The 23,074-nt window shown below is 44.8% G+C and overlaps 1 protein-coding gene across 1 annotated transcript in view; it reads left to right on the forward strand.

The window, feature by feature from the left end:
• Positions 1-23,074, forward strand: part of LOC123748910 (tripartite motif-containing protein 59-like) — a 72,509-nt gene that overhangs the window by 44,134 nt on the left and 5,301 nt on the right. Inside the window, exon 3 of the mRNA XM_069317433.1 lies at positions 15,926-16,627. Coding sequence (XP_069173534.1) covers positions 15,926-16,627 — 702 coding nt within the window. The remainder of the gene's footprint in view (positions 1-15,925; positions 16,628-23,074) is intronic.

Below are 23,074 nucleotides of genomic sequence, written 5' to 3' on the forward strand. Positions count from 1 at the left end.
CACAGAACGAAGAAACATGAAGCGAAAATCTATCTGTACCTGGTGCAACGAGAACGAAGTCTTGCTGTGTATCATGGACCACTTCGTTGATTATCTGACTCACTTCCGAAGTACTGAGTGTGTAATACAGTGTGTTACTGTGTAAATAGTGTGTGAAACTGTACATATTGTAATTTTAGTGAATTTTTAACAAGTAATATTGCGACAATAAACATTTATTGTGGACACATTACTGACACGTGTATCACAGTTCTATGGAACATTATGAACGTTCTACTGTATACATATTGTAAAGGACACAAATATGCATCATATACATTACAAAAAATAAAACAGCATTGGAAAAACATAGAACAAATAATTGAAAATATATTTGTGGCAACACCCTGTACTTGAATGGCCTGTGCGACCGTGTCTGGGCGTGTCACGCACGGGCGACCAGGCCCTGATGACGTCACAGCACACCTTGTCCACGTCCCCACAGCCAAAGTGAATGGAATTTGGTATTTATTTTTACATAGACATGTTCAGGGAAGGGAATTTATCATTTTACGAAGAAAAAAGGATTTTGGGGGAACACTTGATTTTATGTGGACAGGGGGAAGTTCACAATAAACTCGGCGCATCACAGTGGTTAATGCCTTCAACACCGCCAGGCGCAAGAAAAAAATCCAAAATATTTTTGTCTGATAAAAGTGTTAACTTTTGTTCCCTGAGCACAAGACACATAATAAAAAAAAAATTGTAGATGGCATATTTTGGCCGCAATAGGGCAAGGAAGTCTGGCAAAAAAGAGGCGTTGACAGAGCAAGCATTGGAGGAGGTCTGCTCCGCCTGAGCTGTCAGGCGGGAGTTGCCACAAATATATTATTACCTATATATTTCAATGTTTTTGGTTTATTTTTTCTTAATTTTTTGCAGTAATATTATTCAATAGTGTGTATTGTGATATATTTATAAAATAAAATGTGTGAACCATTGCTATATACCATTGCATTGCCTGATATTGTTACATATTTAAGTGATGGTGTGTTCACAAGCCAAACAGCAGTGCTGTTAGCTTATGCTGCATGCACCAGCCTTGGTTGCTCACTCATTACTGAGGCTCTCACAGGAATGTTATCCACAATTTTTTCCCAAGATGGTGTCTGTTTACTATCGATCCTGGCTGGACTATAATTGCCCCTATCCCTCGCGGGGCATTTGAAATCAGGTGCTAGACCCTCAATCGTAAATGTACGATGTGCGCCATTCTGCGACAGTTACTCCCATCGTATATGTATGTATTGCCCCATTTAAGGGTTAATATAAGGGCTGGTTTTATATTTGCAGTTAATTGAATAAGGTCTTACTTATCATTGGGTCTTACTTATCATTGAATAAGGTCTTACTTATCTAGCTTAGTGAGCATCTGTCTGATGATATGGTGATTGTTCTTTGTCTATTCTGAGATTTAATATTATCATTAAAGTTTGTTACAGTACTGACTGAGCAACCAAGGCTGGCGCATGCAGCATGAGCTAACACCATTGCTGTTCAGCTTGTAACTACAGCATCACCTAAAAATGTAAAAATATACATGTAACTGGTATTATTTAGCAATGATAGTATTACAGAAGACCCCTGACTGATAAAAATGACCAGGATTCTGATAATAGCAGGATTGTTGTGATAATTAGCTCTGTGCGTAGTATTGTGGGAGGAGTAATGCTGAGGGAGGGAGATAACATTGTTTGCTAACTGTGTGGTCAACTGTTATTGTCTGCACTCACCATACCAGCTCAGTGGTTCTCTGTGGTGAAGACAAATGTAGATACTTATATATAATGTGTGTATTAGTGTAATAACAACTAAAGGAGTATGTTGGGAGGAGTCATTTTGGTGAGGGAGAGGCATCATCTGCATGACTTGTCATGCTATGTAGGGTGGACACTATGCTCTTTGGGCACCATACCAGCTTAGTTATACAGTTATGGTGAATAAAACCTGTAGATGCTTATATAGCGCACCACTTGGTTTCCGAACCCCTTGAGGACGAGACCCGTCACTTATCATGTACGTTCATAAATGAAAAATGGAGAGAAAAACCAAAACCTGTGTTGGTGAGTGTATTAATATACCTGAGTCTTGTCTCCCTTTATTCGTAACCTTTGTGTACCTGAGTCTTGTCTCCCTTTATTCGTAACCTTTGTGTACCTGAGTCTTGTCTCCCCTTACTTGTAACCTTTGTGTACCTGAGTCTTGTCTTCCCTTACTCGTAACCTTTGTGTACCTGAGTCTTGTCTCCCCTTACTCGTAACCTTTGTGTACCTGAGTCTTGTCTCCCCTTACTCGTAACCTTTGTGTACCTGAGTCTTGTCTCCCCTTACTCGTAACCTTTGTGTACCTGAGTCTTGTCTACCCTTACTCGTAACCTTTGTGTACCTGAGTCTTGTCTACCCTTACTCGTAACCTTTGTGTACCTGAGTCTTGTCTCCCTTTACTCGTAACCTTTGTGTACCTGAGTCTTGTCTCCCTTTACTCGTAACCTTTGTGTACCTGAGTCTTGTCCCTTCTTATTCTTAACATTTGTATACCTGAGTCTTGTCCCTTCTTATTCTTAACCTTTGTATACCTGAGTCTTGTCCCTTCTTATTCTTAACCTTTGTAAAGAACTCAAAGAAAGTTTTTAATGTCTTCATCAGCGAGGTTCCTAATTCCCAGGATTGTCTTTGTCATTCTTCTCTGTTCATAAGTTTGTATGTTCAATACTGAACTGTTGTGCTCTGTGATGTTTGTCAGGTTATTAACCCAGCCCTGTGATGTTTGTCAGGTTATTAACCCAGCTCTGTGATGTTTGTCAGATTATTAACCCAGCCCTGTGATGTTTGTCAGAATATTAACCCAGCCCTGTGATGTTTGTCAGAATATTAACCCAGCTCTGTGATGTTTGTCAGAATATTAACCCAGCCCTGTGATGTTTGTCAGAATATTAACCCAGCTCTGTGATGTTTGTCAGGTTATTAACCCAGCTCTGGGATGTTTGTCAGGTTATTAACCCAGCTCTGTGATGTTTGTCATGTTATTAACCCAGCTCTGTGATGTTTGTCAGAATATTAACCCAGCTCTGTGATGTTTGTCATGTTATTAACCCAGCTCTGGGATGTTTGTCAGAATATTAACCCAGCCCTGTGATGTTTGTCAGAATATTAACCCAGCCCTGTGATGTTTGTCAGAATATTAACCCAGCTCTGTGATGTTTGTCAGAATATTAACCCAGCTCTGTGATGTTTGTCAGAATATTAACCCAGCTCTGGGATGTTTGTCAGAATATTATCCCAGCTCTGGGATGTTTGTCAGAATATTATCCCAGCTCTGGGATGTTTGTCAGAATATTAACCCAGCCCTGTGATGTTTGTCAGAATATTAACCCAGCTCTGGGATGTTTGTCTGAATATTAACCCAGCTCTGTGATGTTTGTCAGAATATTAACCCAGCTCTGTGATGTTTGTCAGAATATTAACCCAGCTCTGTGATGTTTGTCAGAATATTAACCCAGCTCTGGGATGTTTGTCAGAATATTATCCCAGCTCTGGGATGTTTGTCAGAATATTAACCCAGCTCTGGGATGTTTGTCAGAATATTAACCCAGCTCTGTGATGTTTGTCAGAATATTAACCCAGCTCTGGGATGTTTGTCAGAATATTAACCCAGCTCTGGGATGTTTGTCAGAATATTAACCCAGCTCTGTGATGTTTGTCAGAATATTAACCCAGCCCTGTGATGTTTGTCAGAATATTAACCCAGCTCTGTGATGTTTGTCAGAATATTAACCCAGCTCTGTGATGTTTGTCAGGTTATTAACCCAGCTCTGTGATGTTTGTCAGAATATTAACCCAGCTCTGTGATGTTTGTCAGGTTATTAACCCAGCTCTGTGATGTTTGTCAGAATATTAACCCAGCTCTGTGATGTTTGTCAGGTTATTAACCCAGCCCTGTGATGTTTGTCAGAATATTAACCCAGCTCTGTGATGTTTGTCAGAATATTAACCCAGCTCTGTGATGTTTGTCAGGTTATTAACCCAGCTCTGTGATGTTTGTCAGGTTATTAACCCAGCTCTGTGATGTTTGTCAGAATATTAACCCAGCCCTGTGATGTTTGTCAGAATATTAACCCAGCTCTGTGATGTTTGTCAGAATATTAACCCAGCTCTGTGATGTTTGTCAGGTTATTAACCCAGCTCTGTGATGTTTGTCAGAATATTAACCCAGCTCTGTGATGTTTGTCAGAATATTAACCCAGCTCTGTGATGTTTGTCAGGTTATTAACCCAGCTCTGTGATGTTTGTCAGGTTATTAACCCAGCTCTGTGATGTTTGTCAGGTTATTAACCCAGCTCTGTGATGTTTGTCAGAATATTAACCCAGCTCTGTGATGTTTGTCAGGTTATTAACCCAGCCCTGTGATGTTTGTCAGAATATTAACCCAGCTCTGTGATGTTTGTCAGGTTATTAACCCAGCTCTGTGATGTTTGTCAGAATATTAACCCAGCTCTGTGATGTTTGTCAGAATATTAACCCAGCTCTGTGATGTTTGTCAGGTTATTAACCCAGCTCTGTGATGTTTGTCAGGTTATTAACCCAGCTCTGTGATGTTTGTCAGAATATTAACCCAGCCCTGTGATGTTTGTCAGAATATTAACCCAGCTCTGTGATGTTTGTCAGAATATTAACCCAGCTCTGTGATGTTTGTCAGGTTATTAACCCAGCTCTGTGATGTTTGTCAGAATATTAACCCAGCTCTGTGATGTTTGTCAGAATATTAACCCAGCTCTGTGATGTTTGTCAGGTTATTAACCCAGCTCTGTGATGTTTGTCAGGTTATTAACCCAGCTCTGTGATGTTTGTCAGGTTATTAACCCAGCTCTGTGATGTTTGTCAGAATATTAACCCAGCTCTGTGATGTTTGTCAGGTTATTAACCCAGCCCTGTGATGTTTGTCAGAATATTAACCCAGCTCTGTGATGTTTGTCAGGTTATTAACCCAGCTCTGTGATGTTTGTCAGAATATTAACCCAGCTCTGTGATGTTTGTCAGAATATTAACCCAGCCCTGTGATGTTTGTCAGAATATTAACCCAGCTCTGTGATGTTTGTCAGAATATTAACCCAGCTCTGGGATGTTTGTCAGAATATTATCCCAGCTCTGGGATGTTTGTCAGAATATTAACCCAGCCCTGTGATGTTTGTCAGAATATTAACCCAGCTCTGTGATGTTTGTCAGAATATTAACCCAGCTCTGGGATGTTTGTCAGAATATTATCCCAGCTCTGGGATGTTTGTCAGAATATTAACCCAGCTCTGTGATGTTTGTCAGGTTATTAACCCAGCTCTGTGATGTTTGTCAGGTTATTAACCCAGCTCTGTGATGTTTGTCAGGTTATTAACCCAGCTCTGTGATGTTTGTCAGAATATTAACCCAGCTCTGTGATGTTTGTCAGGTTATTAACCCAGCCCTGTGATGTTTGTCAGAATATTAACCCAGCTCTGTGATGTTTGTCAGAATATTAACCCAGCTCTGTGATGTTTGTCAGGTTATTAACCCAGCTCTGTGATGTTTGTCAGGTTATTAACCCAGCTCTGTGATGTTTGTCAGAATATTAACCCAGCTCTGTGATGTTTGTCAGAATATTAACCCAGCCCTGTGATGTTTGTCAGAATATTAACCCAGCTCTGTGATGTTTGTCAGGTTATTAACCCAGCTCTGTGATGTTTGTCAGAATATTAACCCAGCTCTGTGATGTTTGTCAGGTTATTAACCCAGCTCTGTGATGTTTGTCAGGTTATTAACCCAGCTCTGTGATGTTTGTCAGAATATTAACCCAGCTCTGTGATGTTTGTCAGAATATTAACCCAGCCCTGTGATGTTTGTCAGAATATTAACCCAGCTCTGTGATGTTTGTCAGAATATTAACCCAGCCCTGGGATGTTTGTCAGGTTATTAACCCAGCCCTGGGATGTTTGTCAGAATATTAACCCAGCCCTGTGATGTTTGTCAGAATATTAACCCAGCTCTGTGATGTTTGTCAGAATATTAACCCAGCTCTGTGATGTTTGTCAGAATATTAACCCAGCTCTGGGATGTTTGTCAGAATATTATCCCAGCTCTGGGATGTTTGTCAGAATATTAACCCAGCTCTGGGATGTTTGTCAGAATATTAACCCAGCTCTGTGATGTTTGTCAGAATATTAACCCAGCCCTGTGATGTTTGTCAGAATATTAACCCAGCTCTGGGATGTTTGTCAGAATATTAACCCAGCTCTGGGATGTTTGTTTGAATGTTAACCCAACTCAGGTATATGTTAGTTTGTTAAACACATTAATCCAGCTTTGGGATATGTTAATTTATCAGAAATGGTAGCCTGCTTCTGGGATATTTTAATCTTGTCATAAATATTAGCCCTCCTCTGGGATATGTTAGTACAGTGGTACCTCAGCTTACGAATATAATCCATTCCCAGAGACGGCTCGTAAGCCAAATATTAGTAAACTGAAACAAAATTTTCCCCGTAAGAAATAATGGAAATTGAATTAATCCGTTCCAGACTCCCCCAAAAATTTACTTCAAAGTAAATTTTATACCTAATTCACCCAAATCTTCAGTACTAATGTACAAGTTATTACTTACCTTTACTGATAACTCTTGCCGACTTCTCTGGGGTACACTCTCTGACACGTTTTGCCTGCATTCCACTAGGACCTGCTTTTGGCTCTCTGCTTGCTTGTCTTACTAAGAATCTGTCTAAAGACACTTGTATTTCTCTACATTTTAACACTTGTCTGTAGTAAGACATCACATTGTCATGTAAGCACTGGGCTGTTCGGCCTCCAAATATGGCACCGTGCGTAGGAAATAAATTCTCGTGAATTTTTTATTTATTTTTAATCTGTTAAAAACCCTTCCCTGATTACAGAAATATAAAAATAAACTCAAAATTGTACTTACTTTGGCCGCAATGGGATCCACAAAATGGCCTGTGACGTCATCAATTGGTGGTCGCCCGTGGCGTAGACTCCCAGGGCCACTCGCTCGCCAGGTTCAAGATGCGCGAGTTGCCACAAATATATTTTTGTCCATTTTTTGAGCACGGTTCTAGATACATTTGTTTTGCTTTTTCTTGCCAATCCTATGTATAATTAACACGTACACAATATTATGGTAGTAGAACATCCGTACTGTCCCAAGACACTGTTACATGCATCACATGTGTCCTCATATATTGCTCATATATCCAATGTTTCATGTTCATTTATATATATTTACAACATATTTACACACTGTACACTATCACATACTATATACATTCACCATCAACACACTCACAACTCTGAGAGTGTGAGCTGCCACACCCAACCAGTCCTCCCTCACTCCTTCAACATCATACTCGCCATCATTCCTCCTCCCACCATACTGTTAGTGTTTTTATTACACTATTTACATACGTTATGTATACCTATCTTCATGTTTTATTCACCATAACTATACAACTAAGCTGGTATTGTGTCTAAACAGCACAGTGGCCGCCATACACTACATGACAATTGTCACACAGCAGACGACGACGCTATGAGTACAATGCCAACTCCCTCACCAAAATGGTTCCTCCCAACATACTCCTGTTGTTGTTATTACACTATATACACACATTGTATATACCCATGTACATATGTGTTCACCATAGCGCACCACTAAGCTAGTACTGTGAGCGAAACAAGAGTGGCTGCCACACACAGTGACGCTACCTCTATTCCCTTCCTCCCTCACCAAAATTCCTCCTCCCACAATACTAAGCACAACGCTAATTATCACCACAATCTTGCTATTATCACAATGCTAGACACTAAATCCTGTAAATGAATAATTGACCACAAGTTTATTTTGTAAAGGAACATAAGAAGTCGTTTGAAGATTCCTAAATGGACGAAATAATGCTGTGGTGCTGTGGCTGTGGGATATTTGGGGCTTGAATCTAATTATTTAAATATTAATGTAGTAAATTAAATTACGAAGGACCACCCGCTTTTATAGTAAAGAGGGAAACTGAGAAATTATGATCATTAGATAATTCCTAGATGAACCAGTAACTATGGATAAAATACTAGAGAATATGATCATAGAAATAATTAATGGGCTGTATAATTAAATGATTCAAACCCTCAAACACCTACATTGGGGGGTTATTACTGGAACTCAGTACGTCCAGGAACTAGTGTGGTTCGTTCACTAATCCAAGATTTAATAATCTAATCCTATGAATAATTGTGAAACCAATGTCATTACCATTAATGGGAACATAGATTATGAGTATAATAATGATAATCACAATAAACACACGTCAATCCAAGAAAGAGTTCTGCATGTAAATAATTCCAGATAATTAATAAAGGAATACAAAGGAATCTTAGCTTAATGACGATTCCTTTGTGTAAGTCACGATGCTTCCTCTGACTCTCCTGGGCTCGGCTGGATGACGAGTGGGATGGATTAACATGGGAGAAGGCAGCAGGGAGAATTCTTCTCACGTGCTGCAAAACAAATATTTACAGTAGCAACTAATTAAACTACTGAATCTCTATGTTCAAGAAATTAATGTTAATAGGAGATAAGGGGTAATAACCTGTGGTTTGGTGTTGGTATACGTCGTCACGACAAATCACCCAGCTACAATTCTACACCCTATACGATGCATCAAATAAGGATAAGATACTTAGCTAATATGGGCACTGTGTAAGTTTTAAGATTGCCGAAATTCGCGTCCCAGGCTCTGGCTTCACCTATCCTGGATAATGACGCGCTTCACTGGACGGTCACGTGTAGTCAAAGAACCAGATTAAAAAGGTTCCTTATATTACGCTGGCACCAGTCGAAGATATTGTCTGCAAGGCCTTTCACGCCTCACAGTGGCGACTTTCTTCTGGAGGATGGATAACGTTTACCCTGATGACTGGGCAATGGCGTCTCCTCGTGAGCACGACGCGAACAGGTCCGCTCGAGAGCTTCTACCCACGTGTACTGGCGTGCTCTCCTTCCCCACGCCGCGTCTCGCGTTCATTAGACAAGTTATTGTCATGAATATTAGTATTTCTCGCATTTGTGCTTGAAATGTTCGAGACAGGACGGGTCTATTATTTAGAAGAGGGAAATATTATTATTTGCCAGTTTAGTGATAGTAAACATATAAGGGAGAGGAATTAATGTCTCTCCATGGCATTCACTTGTGACGTTAATTTTTATTACTAGATAACTGCTATGACTCTAACGCTCTATTCGGCTTTTAGTTGGAGGTCAATTTATCTGTAATTAATTATCACACAGAAAGCTTTGGTTATAGAGAATCGAATTCAATTCTCAGATACATTGGATATAATGTGTTTATTGTAATGAAATCTGACGCAATACTGGCGTCGGGTGACGTGAGAATTCTAGCCTATTGCACAGATGAAATTATTAGTACATGTGAATTCTACGTGGTGTTAATATTACTTACTACAATAATTAGTAGAATTAGTAATAATTAATGAGAATACAACAGTGTTGTATTCGGTGTTGGAAATTTCCAACAGTGGCTAGTGCTGTGAACATCGTGAACAGCATTGATTCACTGATTTGATCATTGTACACAGTCATTATCACACTCAGGCTCTTCTGTAATACTATCATGGCTAAATAATACGAGTCACATATATATTTTGATATTAGGCAATGCTGTGGTCACAAGCTGAACAGCAGTGCTGTGAGCTCATGCTGCGTGTGCCAGCCTTGGTTGCTCACTCAGTACTAAGGCTCTCACACCCAGGAATGTTGCCCACAATTTTTTTTTTAATGGCGTCTGTTTACAAGTGCCCTGAGGAAACTGATGTGAACCCCATGTAGCCACGGGAGTTTTGAATCATACGCTAAAAATATAAGATCCTGGAGGCGCGTTGTGCATCCCCCGTCGAACGCCTGCAGGTGTGTTGTGCAGTTCAGTGGTTAAAAGGTCAATGCAACGGCCTGCTACAGCTTTATCTGGGTGAGTTTTTTCAACAAAACTTTGCAGTTCTTCCCATACTTCACACACTTTCTTAATGAGGAAGGGACATCCTCTACTGCCTCTACTCACAACTATTTTCTTAAGTTGAACCTTACCACTGACTTTCTTAGGACCCATGGGAAGATATATAATAATTACTGTAACCCCGCGATTATCCGGGATTCGACCATCCGGAAAACGCCCTTATACGGCCAAAATCGTGATCAGATAAAGTTATCACAATATCCGGCCAAAATGGCCACAGGAACCGGATAAAAACTGGTTTGGCCAGATGAAAATTCGGCGGTACCGTATTAATCCCGTCTGTGGCTCTAGACGCATGGTGAAGGAGGGGGTGGGGTGAGTGGGTGGTGTCGGGAGGGTGGGAGGGAAGCGTTGGGAGAGACCACCTGGGTACAGGAATTACCATTAATTTTAGAACAATTAATCATAGCCAAAAACAAATGAAATAAGTACTAGTAATTATGTAATAACAAATAAATAAGTTTCCTAAAAGCAATGTGCACAGGCTGAAGTTTCCTTCAAAAATATTGTGAGTTTTGTCCTCTTGGCGGCCTACGTAACGTGCTATAGATGCCCCACCCCAAGTGGACCCGTCCAACACTGGTCAACCCATGTGAGTCCGTCCCTCGTGTTATACACAGTGCTGCGCCATTAGTGAAATATTTTTTTAAATAATTTTTTTATTTTCATAGTAACTTTGAACATTTTTGGCCAAGACTATGTCTGGTAGCAGCATCAATCGTTCTGGAGGTGTTAAGAGGAAGAAGGTTGTCCTAGCAATTAAAGACAAGTTACGTGTTGTTCAACCAGTGAGGCTTCACAGGCAGCTAAGCGCCTTCAACAAGTAAGGTGCCACAGGCAAGCCAAGCGCCTTCAACAAGTGAGGTGCCACAGGCAAGCCAAGCCCCTTCAACAAGTGAGGCGCAAGCAAGCACTTTCAACAAGTGAGGCGTCACAGGCAAGCCAAGTGCCTTCAACAAGTGAGGCGACACAGGCAAGCCAAGCGCCTTCAACAACTGAGGCGTCACAGGCAAGCCAAGCACCTTCAACAAGTGAGGGCATGCAAGCGCTTCAACAAGTGAGGCCTCACAGGCAACCCAAATGCCTTCAACCAGTGAGGATTCAGCAGCTGGCAGTCAAAATTAACTTTGCTTAATGAACTAACTGTACAGTAATTTTAAGTGTTAATTTTAGTGTTGTGTTAGTATAGGTTACGTAAATTGTTAAGAATTCTTAACTTCAAGATGTGTGGCATCAATCAAGAAGACGAACACCAACAAGGTAAGTTGAGGTTTCTAGTTGAATATTTAATAATTATATGTGGCAAGGCAATTCAAATTATGTTGTTTGTAGTATAAAAATAGTAGGAAATGGTCACTTTTGGACTCGTAGGTGAAAAAGTAGCATTATCCTAAAAATGTGATAATCCGGCTGGGGGTCCTTCCCATATAGTCCAGATGATCGAGTAGAGACAGTACTTTTATGTTCAAATACCCAAAAATAAAAAATAAAAACTGAAATTCTTTGCAAAGAATTCGGGCGGGATTGTCACTAGTCGGGAGCCACTACTAAACTGAGGCATGATTGCTGTGCCACCGTGCCCTAGATTGGCCATACACGTATCAACAAACTCGTTTCCCGAGGAAAAGCTCTTAACCCGATTCAAATTTTCCGAAGAAATTGGATTCTTAACCTGAAAAGTTCGTAAATAGGGGCATTTGTAAGCCGAGGTGTCACTGTACGTCAGAAATGTTAGCCCAGCTTTGGGATATGTTTAACCCTGCTAGAGATGTTAGTTCTGCTCTGGGATACGTTTGGCAGAAATGTTAACTGTTCTAGAATAACTGATACAGTATAAAGAAATTATGTTAATATTATATAATTTGTATCGGTGAGTAAAGTACTGTAATATTTCTTTCTGTGTAGAGTCATCCGGCTCCCTGGAGCTATCGGAACGATATGCGCATATTAGTCCAGGATCATGTCAATTGGAGTTCAGCCTGTCGAGGACCATGAGCCAGAACCTGGCCCCCCTCAGGCAAAGGGAGCAATGACCTATGGAAACCCCCATGTATTTGGGGGCATTCCATGTCTGCAATCGACTGAAGTTAGCACCCAGAAAGGTAGGCATAACAAAACAAACCTCACATGGTAAGAAAAATTGCAACTGAAGTCCGAGCAGTGAGGCAGAACTCCCCTTATCTATAGAAACAAGCAAACAAGCAATTGTCATACACTGTCACCGTGCCGCTTGTCCGCGCAGCCCTCCCTTCCTCGGGAGTGGGAAGGGGGAGCTCATGACCCCAGTTTGTTGACTAATGCTCTCGTGGGTGGTCATTGACTTTGGCCTCATTCTTTGGCAGTATTCGTACCTTCGTATCTGCTGTTTGTGATGTGGCTAGGTGTAATTAGTGTACTGGGGCTGCATGGGCATATCCTTAACCCTTAAACTGCGCATGGCGTATTTATACGCCACGAGTAACATGTCCCACAGTGCGCATGGCGTATATAAACACCATAGGGTGGCAGGCACGATTCAAATGGCCCACGGCTACATGGGGTTCACATTAGCTTCCTCAGAGCTCTTATAAACAGATGCCATGTTAAAAAAAAATCGTGGGTAATATTCTCCGGTGTGAGAGCCACAGTACTGTGGGCGCAACCAAGGCTGGCGCACGCAACATGAGCTGACAGCATTGCTGTTCAGCTTGTGACCACAGCATCACCTAAAAATGTGAAAATAAAAATGTAACTGCTATTATTTAGCGCTGACAGTAATACAGATGACCCCCTGACTGTGATTAAAATGACCAGGATTGTGATAATAGCAGAATTGTTGTGATAATTAGCACTGTGAGAGGAGTAATGCTGAGGGACGGAGGGAGATAGCATCGTTTACTTTGTGGTCACCTGTTATTGTCTGCATTCACCATACTAGCTCAGTGGTTCTCTATGGTGAACACAAATGTAGATACTTATATATAATGTGCATATATAGTGTAATAACACTGCAAACAGGATTGTTGGGGAGAAATTTTAGTGCGCCTGACCTTGAATGGGTGAGGGAGGCAGCCGCCAGCTGACTGTGTAGCGACGTCACTTAGTGCCTGAACTAACTATATCAGCTTAGCTGTACAGTTGTGGTGAACAAAACATGTAGATCCTTATATATAACGTCTGTATATAGTAAATAAAATAGAAAACAGGACGGTGGGAGGAGAAAGTGGACGAGTGAGGCGTTGTTGAGGGAGTGGCTGGCTGGTGTGTGGCGGTCACTCCTCGTTGCTTTTTGACTCATAATACCAACTTAGTGGTTCATTATGGTGAATAAAACTTGCAGATACTTATATATAACCTATGTATAGAGTGTAATAACAGTAAAACTATTTGTTTATTGTTTTATGAACATAATAATTGAATCACTAATATGCACACCATACTTTTGAGTATAGCGATGATTCACCCTTTTTATTATATAAATCTGTCACACTACACACTATTGAATAATATTACTGCAAAAAACTAAGAAAAAATCAATCAGACATTGAAATAATTATGTAATAATATCTTTATGGCAACTCCCACCTGTCAGCTCGGGTGACGCTGACCGCCTCTTACGACCGCTCTGTCAACGCCCACATTTTGCCAGACTTCCTCGGCCTATTGCGGCCAAAAGATGTCACCTACGATTTTTTTTATTTTTCCCGTGCTCAGGGAACACAAATTAACATTTTTAGAAAACGAAATAATTTTTTAAAATTTTTCTTTCTTGCGCACAGGGGTGCAAATCTCCTCAGGACCCCTTAGCAGCTTAAGGGTTAAGGGGGTCTTCCCTGCTGCCACTTTTGTAGATTGGAACTATGTTAGCCTTTTTCCACTCAACAGCTACAACTCCTGTAAACAGAGATGCCTGAAAAATCAGTTGAAGTGGAATGCTGAGCTCAGGTGCACATTCTCTCAGAACCCATGGTGAAACTCCATCTGGACCAACTGCTTTGTTCTTACTCAGCTCCTTGAGCATTTTTTCCACTTCATCTCTAGACACCTCTATGTGCTCTATGTTGTTCTCTGGAATTCATATTGTGTCTGGTTCCCTGAAGATTTCATTTTGTACAAACACATTTTGAAACTTTTCGTTTAACCCTTCCACTGCTCAGGGGTCCTGAGGACATTTACACCCCTGTGCGCAAGAAAAAAAAATAAAATTTTTTTTTTCGTCTTCTAAACATGTTAATTTGTGCCCCCTGAGCACGGGAAAACAAAATCGTAGGTGACATATTTTGGGCGCAATTGACCGAGGAAGTCTCGCAAAAAGTGGGCGTTGACAGGGCGGTCATCAGGGCCGGTCAGCATCACCCACGCTGACAGGTGGGAGTTGCCATAAAGATATTATTACCTAATTGTTTCAATGTCTCCGACTGATTTTTTCTTAGTTTTTTGGCAGTAATATTATTCAATAGTGTGTACTGTAATATATTTATATAATAAAAGTGGTGAATAATCGCTATACTCAAAAGTATGGTGTGCATATTAGTGATTCAATTATTATGTTCATAAAACAATAAACAAATAGTTTTGCTGCTATTACACTCTATACACAGGTTATATATAAGTATCTGCATGTTTTGGTCACCATAACAAACAACTAAGTTGGTATTGAGAGTCAAAAAGCAACGAGGAGTTACCGCGACACACACCAGCCAGCCACTCGCTGCCACTCCCTCAACACACGCAGTAAACTTTCTCCCCCAACAATACCATTTGTGGTGTTATTACACTATATACAGACGTTATACATAAGTATGTATATATTTTGTTCACCACAACTGTACAGCTAAGCTGATATAGTTAGTTCAGGCACTAAGAGTCGTTGCTATACACAGCTGGCGGCTCCCTCACTCATTCAAGGTCACACGCACTAAACTTTCTCCCCCAACATTACTGTTTGCAGTGTTATTATCCTATATACACATATTATATACAAGTATCTACATGTTTTATGCACCGTAACTGTACACCTAAGTTTGTAGTGCGCCCAAAGAGCATAGTGGCCACCCTCTAATCAGCTAGACAAATCTTGCAGACGACGTCACCTCCGTCACCCAAATGGCTCCTCCCAGCATAATCCTTTTGCTGTTATTACACTAATACACACATTATATATAATTATCTACATTTGTGTTCACCATAGAGAACCACTGAGCTGGTATGGTGAATGCAAACAATAACAGGTGGCCACACAGTCAGTAAACGATGCTGTCTCCCTCAGTCTCTCAGCATCACTCCACCCACAGCGCTAATTATTACAACAATCCTGCTATTATCACAACCCTGGATATTTATATCACAGTCAGGGGTCATCTGTAATATAGTCATCACTAAATAATAACAATTATATATTTACTTTGACATTTCTCGGCGATGCTGTGATCACAAGCTGAACAGCAATGCTGTTCGCTCATTTTGCGTGCGCCAGCCTTGGTTGCTCCAACAGTACTGTGCCTCTCACACCTGAGAATATTGCCCACGATTTTTTTAAAAAATGGCGTCTGTTTACAAGAGCCCTGAGGAAGCTAATGTGAACCCCATGTAGCCGCGGGCCATTTGAATCAGGCCTGGCACCCTATGGCGTATATATACGCCATGCGCACCATGGGACATGTTACTCAGGGCGTATATATACGTATATGGCTTGTGGTCCTCGGTAGGCTGAACTCCAATTGACTGATGACCCCAGACTAATATGCGCATATCAATCCGATAGCTCCAGAGAACCGGAGGGACTCGCCCAGAAAATAATTTTTTTCGTTGTAAATACATGTAACTTAACCAAATATTCTTTATCCACAGGATAACAACCCAGAGGAATGTTCAGTGTGTTTTAACAATTATGATGACACGCTGCTACGGCCTCGCACTCTGCCTTGTGGCCACACATTCTGCTCCCAGTGTATTGACAATGCTATCAAGAATGGTCAGCTGAACTGCCCCAGCTGCCGTGCCCAGCACACTGCCACAGCTGCTACTCAGTTCCTAATCAATTATGGTATGGAGGCCCTTATCAGAAAACTAAAAGGTATGGAAGTTGTGCCAGTGAAAACGGTACCCACAAAACCCAATAAAGCTCCGACCAGAGGCATCAGTAAGAAGTTACGTTCCCTGGTGGAGGAGCAGAAGAGCAGCATCAGCAGCCTCATTACCAGCTGTGAAGAGGTACTGTCCCAGCTGGGTGAGTACCGGGGGCAGCTGGGGGACTGGAAGACTCAACACCTCCAGCTCCAGGACAGACTCTATGCTCTGGTAGAGCAGAACAAGTCAGCAATGAAGCTCTTGGAACTGGAGGATACCAGTGTGGTGGATATGACAACACAAGGAGAGGAAGGGAAGACTCAGCTGCAGGCCATGTTGGGGAGCCTCGACACAGTCAACACAGCACAGGAGGTTGGCACAACCATAGACACAGCTGATGAGTGCAGCATGAAGGTAGAAGATTGGCTCCAGAAGTGCCAGGAACTCTTCCCAGATGTCAACACTGTCCACACCTCAGTGAAGGTATGCTGCTGAAGGTCACATTGTTCTCACCCAACTGAGTGTAGTATTGCCTCTATATAAACACTTTTGATATGGAGACACATCAAGATGAGAGTAAACTTTATATATATAGGATGATATGGAGACACATCAAGATGAGAGTAAACTTTATATATATAGGATGATATGGAGACACATCAAGATGAGAGTAAACTTTATATATATAGGATGATATGGAGACACATCAAGATGAGAGTAAACTTTATATATATAGGATGATATGGAGACACATCAAGATGAGAGTAAACTTTATATATATAGGATGATATGGAGACACATCAAGATGAGAGTAAACTTTATATATATAGGATGATATGGAGACACATCAAGATGAGAGTAAACTTTATATATATAGGATGATATGGAGACACATCAAGATGAGAGTAAACTTTATATATATAGGAAACTTTTTGTTTTAACGCATGAGACATTTTTATTAATAAAGTCAACTGTCATCTTGGTGTTTCTCTACACTGTGGTCAGCACTCAGTGTTCACTACACTGTGGTCAGCACTCAGTGTACACTACACTGTGGTCAGCACTCAGTGTACACTACACTGTGGTCAGCACTCAGTGTACACTACACTGTGGTCAGCACTCAGTGTACGCTACACTGTGGTCAGCACTCAGTGTACACTACACTGTGGTCAGCACTCAGTGTACGCTACACTGTGGTCAGCACTCAGTGTACACTACACTGTGGTCAGCACTCAGTGTACACTACACTGTGGTCAGCACTCAGTGTACACTACACTGTGGTCAGCACTCAGTGTACACTACACTGTGGTAGCACTCAGTGTACACTACACTGTGGTCAGCACTCAGTGTTCACTACACTGTGGTCAGCACTCAGTGTACACTACACTGTGGTCAGCACTCAGTGTACACTACACTGTGGTCAGCACTCAGTGTACGCTACACTGTGGTCAGCACTCAGTGTACACTACACTGTGGTCAGCACTCAGTGTACGCTACACTGTGGTCAGCACTCAGTGTACACTACACTGTGGTCAGCACTCAGTGTACACTACACTGTGGTCAGCACTCAGTGTACACTACACTGTGGTCAGCACTCAGTGTACACTACACTGTGGTAGCACTCAGTGTACACTACACTGTGGTCAGCACTCAGTGTTCACTACACTGTGGTCAGCACTCAGTGTACACTACACTGTGGTCAGCACTCAGTGTACACTACACTGTGGTCAGCACTCAGTGTACACTACACTGTGGTCAGCACTCAGTGTACACTACACTGTATTCACCTAGCTTTGCTTGCGGGGGTTGAGCTCTGATCTTTCGGCCCGCCTCTCAACTGTTACTAACTACTAACTAATTTTTTTCTTGGGGGAGCCCCTATGGCCCCGGAGCTATCCAGGCTGACATGAATATCCTTAACTTTGGCATCAGTCGATGTGGGTGGAGTTCTAGGCCTACCGGTGACCACGAGCCAGAACCTGGCCCCCTCAGAGAGGCACGAGGCGCAATGGCCTATAGAAATGCACATGTGGTTTTGGAGCATTCTATATCTGCCATCAACTGGGACAGGCACCCAGAAAGGTAAGCACCCCAAAACAAACCCCTGTTCTGGTTAAAATGGCAAAAATAGACAAACGAGTGGACAGAACTCCCCAAATGAAAACTGGCAAACGAGCATGACGGCACACAAGCTGCGCCTCATGTCTGCACAGCTCCCCCCCCCCCCTCCCCGGGAGGGGGAAGGGGAAGCCCCAGACCCTCGTGCCAACGATCCACACCACAGTTCTTCGGCTGGTGTGATGCATCGCAGTCGTGTGGCTCCAGGTCCTGACTCTTGTGTTGTGTTGTGCTATGCTTTGGTTCAGTGCTGCTCTTACGGTGGCGTGGGAGCTGGGAGTATTATTCCAAGGTACTCGTGCTGCATGCGCTTAGGGTTCCCTTCCCTAAGTGCCCTGTAAGTACCGCCCTTGGAGCTTGGGGTTATCATCCAGAAGTCACCTTGGGACTACCTCTGTTGGTCTTTTGCTGCTCAGCGACTGATCGCCCCGAGTGTTTGGGGGGGGGGGGGTTCCCGCCCTTGTTTACCTTGGGGTAAGTGGTAGAATTTGCACTTGTAGGGGGTGCGGGGTACTGCACAGCTAGTTTTCACCTATAACAACAGCTGGCTCTGTTCCCTTTGGGTGCGTTGCCATCTTGCGAGGATTTTTTTTTTTTATTGGTGGGGGGGGGGGGTCTGCCTCAGTATTACTTTCCCGTTTTACTAGGGGTTGCTTTTGTTTGGTGGTACCCCCTGCTTTGCCCTCGTGAGTGGACACGTCCCGGGGGTTCAGCTTGAGCAGTGTTGTTTGGTCGCTTAGGCGCTGGTTAGCAGTACACTGCCTGGGTTTACCCTTAGCAGACCCAGTCTAGTGGCCCTGGGAAACTCCACGGGGCACTCGGGTCTGATGGATGTGACCCCTGAGTCTCCTCTCGCTATGTGCGAGTTTGAGGGTTGCTCTGTCCCCTTGTCTCAGGGCGACGCTTATTGTTTTTGCCTCCGTCATGCTGCCTGTTGGGTCGGTGACACATTCGACTCGGAGTCCTTCGAGATTTGTTACTTGTTTGTGACTCAATTCACCCAATCTACAGATGACATTGTTCGGGGTGCAGGCGGCTCGCACGTTGCAGGATAGGTTTAGGTTGTTGCAACGTGTTCGGTTGGTTGCTTCCCCAGATGCCCTGAGGCTGCCCCGTTTTGCTTATAGGGACCCAGACTTTGGGGTGTTGGTCACTTCGGCCTTGGTTCAGTCCGCACCCCCTTGTTCTTTCTCTGCTGTGGTTCATTCAGTTCCTTCCCCCCCCCCCAACCCGTTGGGGGGGGGGAAGGACAGGGCCCTGTTGGACCCTTGGAGGGTTGGAAGACTCTCCGAGCGAGGCTTACTGTTACAAGGAGTGGGGTTTTCCTTTCCCCCCTCTGCGTACGAGTTGGATTTGGGTTCGGCACCTCCCCGGGTTCGGTTCCGTGTCCTTGCAGGTCCTTCAGTTCCGTCCTTCCAGAGGTTTTCAGCTTCTCGCGTCTCGCCTGCTGAGGTGCGGGCGGCCATTGCGGCTTACCTCCTGCACGACCCGGAGTTTGCCTCCATAATGGATCTATCTTCTTTCAGGTTTGGGGCTTCGTCTCTGTACCAGGTTTGTTATGAGGTTTAGGGTTCATCCTGGCTTATGGACTGCCCTTTGTTCTCGCTGGATGCTTGGGAAGCCTTCTGTCGTACCGACACACTTCAGTGGCGCGAGGCGTTGACTGTGGTCCAGGTTTACCTGGGGGGACACTTTGAGCACCTTAATGAGTGCCTTTTTGCTCCAGCCCTTCTGCTGGATGTTGGCACGGTTCAGCTTCACGTGCAGGTTCCTTCCCTGTCGGCTGCGCTTGTGGCCGAGGACTTGCGCACACGTGGCCTGTTGGCTGCGCTTGTGGCCGAGGACTTGCGCACACGTGGCCTGTTGGCTGCGCTTGTGGCTGAGGACTTGTGCACACGTGGCCTGTTGGCTGCGCTTGTGGCTGAGGACTTGCGCACACGTGGCCTGTTGGCTGCGCTTGTGGCTGAGGACTTGTGCACACGTGGCCTGTTGGCTGCGCTTGTGGCCGAGGACTTGTGCACACATGGCCTGTTGGCTGCGCTTGTGGCTGAGGACTTGTGCACACGTGGCCTGTTGGCTTCAGTCCTGCATTTCTTTTCCCTCCTGGAGCTGTCTTCGGATTGGCTTGAGGATGTGGTGGAGGCGCTTGGGGTCGTTCCTTGGGTCTGGTGCTTTGGTCTCGGCTGGTCGTGCATCGTCTGCACTTTTGAAGCTGTTTGCGACGATCCTGCGGGATGCACTGTCGTGGTTTTTTGCTGCACGTCTCTCGTGTCGACGGGTGGTTTTCGCTGCACGTCTCTTGTGTTGACAGGTGGTTTTCGCTGCACGTCTCTTGTGTTGACAGGTGGTTTTCGCTTCCTCCTTGGAATCTGCTTGGGCCTTGGCTCTTAGACTGTCTTTGCCCTTTTGTCTTTTGATGTTTGCGGCCTCTGCGGTCGAGCAATATATGTGGGCAGCTTCTTCCAGCTGCTGCCCAATGTCTGACTTTTTGGTTCTCCGGGGTTCCCAGGTGGGTTCTTCCCAGAGGGGTCGTGCCAGGGCTCGTGGTTCTGCTCGTCGGGTAGGCCACAGGTGCCAGTTTTGGAGCAGTGCCACCTTCGGTCCCGGCTGCACCTGGGGCTGCACCTGGTGCAGCCAGGTGCAGCCTGGTGATCTTTTTGCGGTGATCGCTCTGTGTGCAGGTCGGATTCTCATAAGGGTCATCGGCCATTTTGCATTTTTTCTCGCGACCTGCGGTGCCGTTGGGTGGCTCCTCCTCCTTGGGGGGGGGGGGGGGTTTAGGGGCTGGCAGGGCAGGCCTCTTCTCCTGCGCTTTGTCAGGTCATCTTGGAGTGAGTGGGCTTGGGCGTGGTCGAAATGACGACGTCTCTCAGGTGGGTTTCCTGCCGTTTCTGGTTCCGAAATGGGACTGTGTGGACCTGCGGTTCATTCTGGACTTGTCATGTCTGAACCCCTGGGTTTCCTGCCCCTCCTTTTGGATGACCACTCTGCCCCAGGTCCGGCTGCTGGTGGAGCCGGGTGCTTCAATGGTGTCCCTGGACCTCAAGGACGCGTATTGGCATGTCCTGATTCATCCTGGGTTCAGGGACTGGCTTGGTTTTGTTGTGGGGCGTCGGAGTTACTGCTTTCATTGTCTCCCGTTCGGGTTGAACCTGGGGTCTCACATGCTCACACTCTTTACCCGAGTCGTGGTGACCTGTATGCGTCTGTTAGGTGTTCAGGTGTTGGCCTACCTTGACGACTGGCTGGTTTGGGCTCCCAGTTGGTCCGTGTGTCTGCTCGCCAGGGGTTTAGTGCTTTTCCAGCTAGCCGGGTTCGGGTTCCTGGTGAACTGGCAGAAGTCCCATCTGGTTCCCTCCCAGGTTCAGACCTGGCTGGGTCTTGTATGGGATTCTCAGACCACTTCCTTGTCTCTCCCTCTGGAGTCTCTCCTTCAGCTGCAGTCCCGTGTGTGTTTGTTTCTGGCGGGTTCCCGGGTCACTCGGAGGTTGCTCGAGGGTTTGTGTGGGAGTCTGAACTTTGCGATGATGGTCTACTCACCGGTCGGGTTTGGCTTTGTCGGCTGTTCTGGTTCCTTTGGGGACGTTCCTTTCGCCTCTCATGCGATCGCTGGGTTCGACCCCCGGGGGGGGGGGGGGCCTTACGTCAGCTGCTGCATTGTCAGCTTCCTCTTCGGGTTTTTTCCGGGTTCATTGCCTTGGCGCCTATCCAAGCCATCGCTCGATGTGTTCATGGAAGCGTCATTTCTCGGCTGGGGCTTTGTGACCAGTGCTCACCAGGCCAGCCAGGGGCAGTGTGGTCCGTCCTTCCGTCGGGCCCACAGCACGGTGCGGGTGTTCGCTGCGGTGTGGTTCGCGCTTCGGAGGGTTCGGGTCGCCCGCGGATCAATGATCCGGCTCCCTTCTGACTGCTCCCTAGTGGTTCATTGCCTGAATTGAGGGGGTTCGATGCAGTCCTTGGCTCTGTGGGGCTGGTCGCTTCGGGTGACTCGTCTGCTGAGTTCTCGGAGTTTGGCTCTCCTGGGGGTTCACTTCTGGGGGGGGGGGGGTGTCCAATGTCCTGGTGAACGGCCTATCCCGGTTCGTTCCCCCTGTCCACGGAATGGACGGTCGATGCTGACTCATTCAGTTGGCTTTGCCAGAAGTTCCGGTGCCCGTTCAGGTGGACCTCATCGCGTCGGTGTGGTCGAGGCATCTTCCGGTATATGTGGCGCCCTTCCCCAACCATGAGGCCATCGGGATCGGCACCTTCCACCAGGACTGGTCGAGGTGGTGGTTCCTGTACCTCTTTGTCCCAGTTCAGCTGTTGCTCCAGGTTCTGGCTTGCTTAGAGACTTAACAGGGGCGAGTAGTCTTCTTGGCCCTGTGGTGGCTGGCCCAGCCGTAGTTTCAGGCGCTGCTTGCCCGGTGTCCGAACCCGGAAGTTTTCCGTGGCTCCGCCTCTTTCAATAGATCGGCCTGGTCCGTTACGAGACTGGTTCACTCTTCTCCTCAAGTCTTCGCATTTGGTGTTTTTGACTCTGGTTTATCACCATCTGTATGGTGATCAAGTGGCTTCTTTGATGGTTTCCCACCTGTGGGCTTCATCTCGGCGGCAGTATGAAGTTTCCTGGCGATCCTTCCGGTTCTTTTGACTCTTTGTCTCTGTACTTTCCTTTCAGTTTGGGTGTTGTTCTTTCTCTCGTGGTTGTTCCAGGACCGTCCTCTTATGCCGAATACTGTCGCCTCGTATCGTGCGTCGTTGGCGGAGCCGCTGCAGCTTGCTTTCGGTATAGATGTAACTTCTGTACAGTTCCGCAAGCTGTCTCGCGCA

This window comes from Procambarus clarkii, chromosome 87 (genome assembly GCF_040958095.1).
Source record: "Procambarus clarkii isolate CNS0578487 chromosome 87, FALCON_Pclarkii_2.0, whole genome shotgun sequence".
Lineage (NCBI taxonomy): Eukaryota > Metazoa > Arthropoda > Malacostraca > Decapoda > Cambaridae > Procambarus > Procambarus clarkii.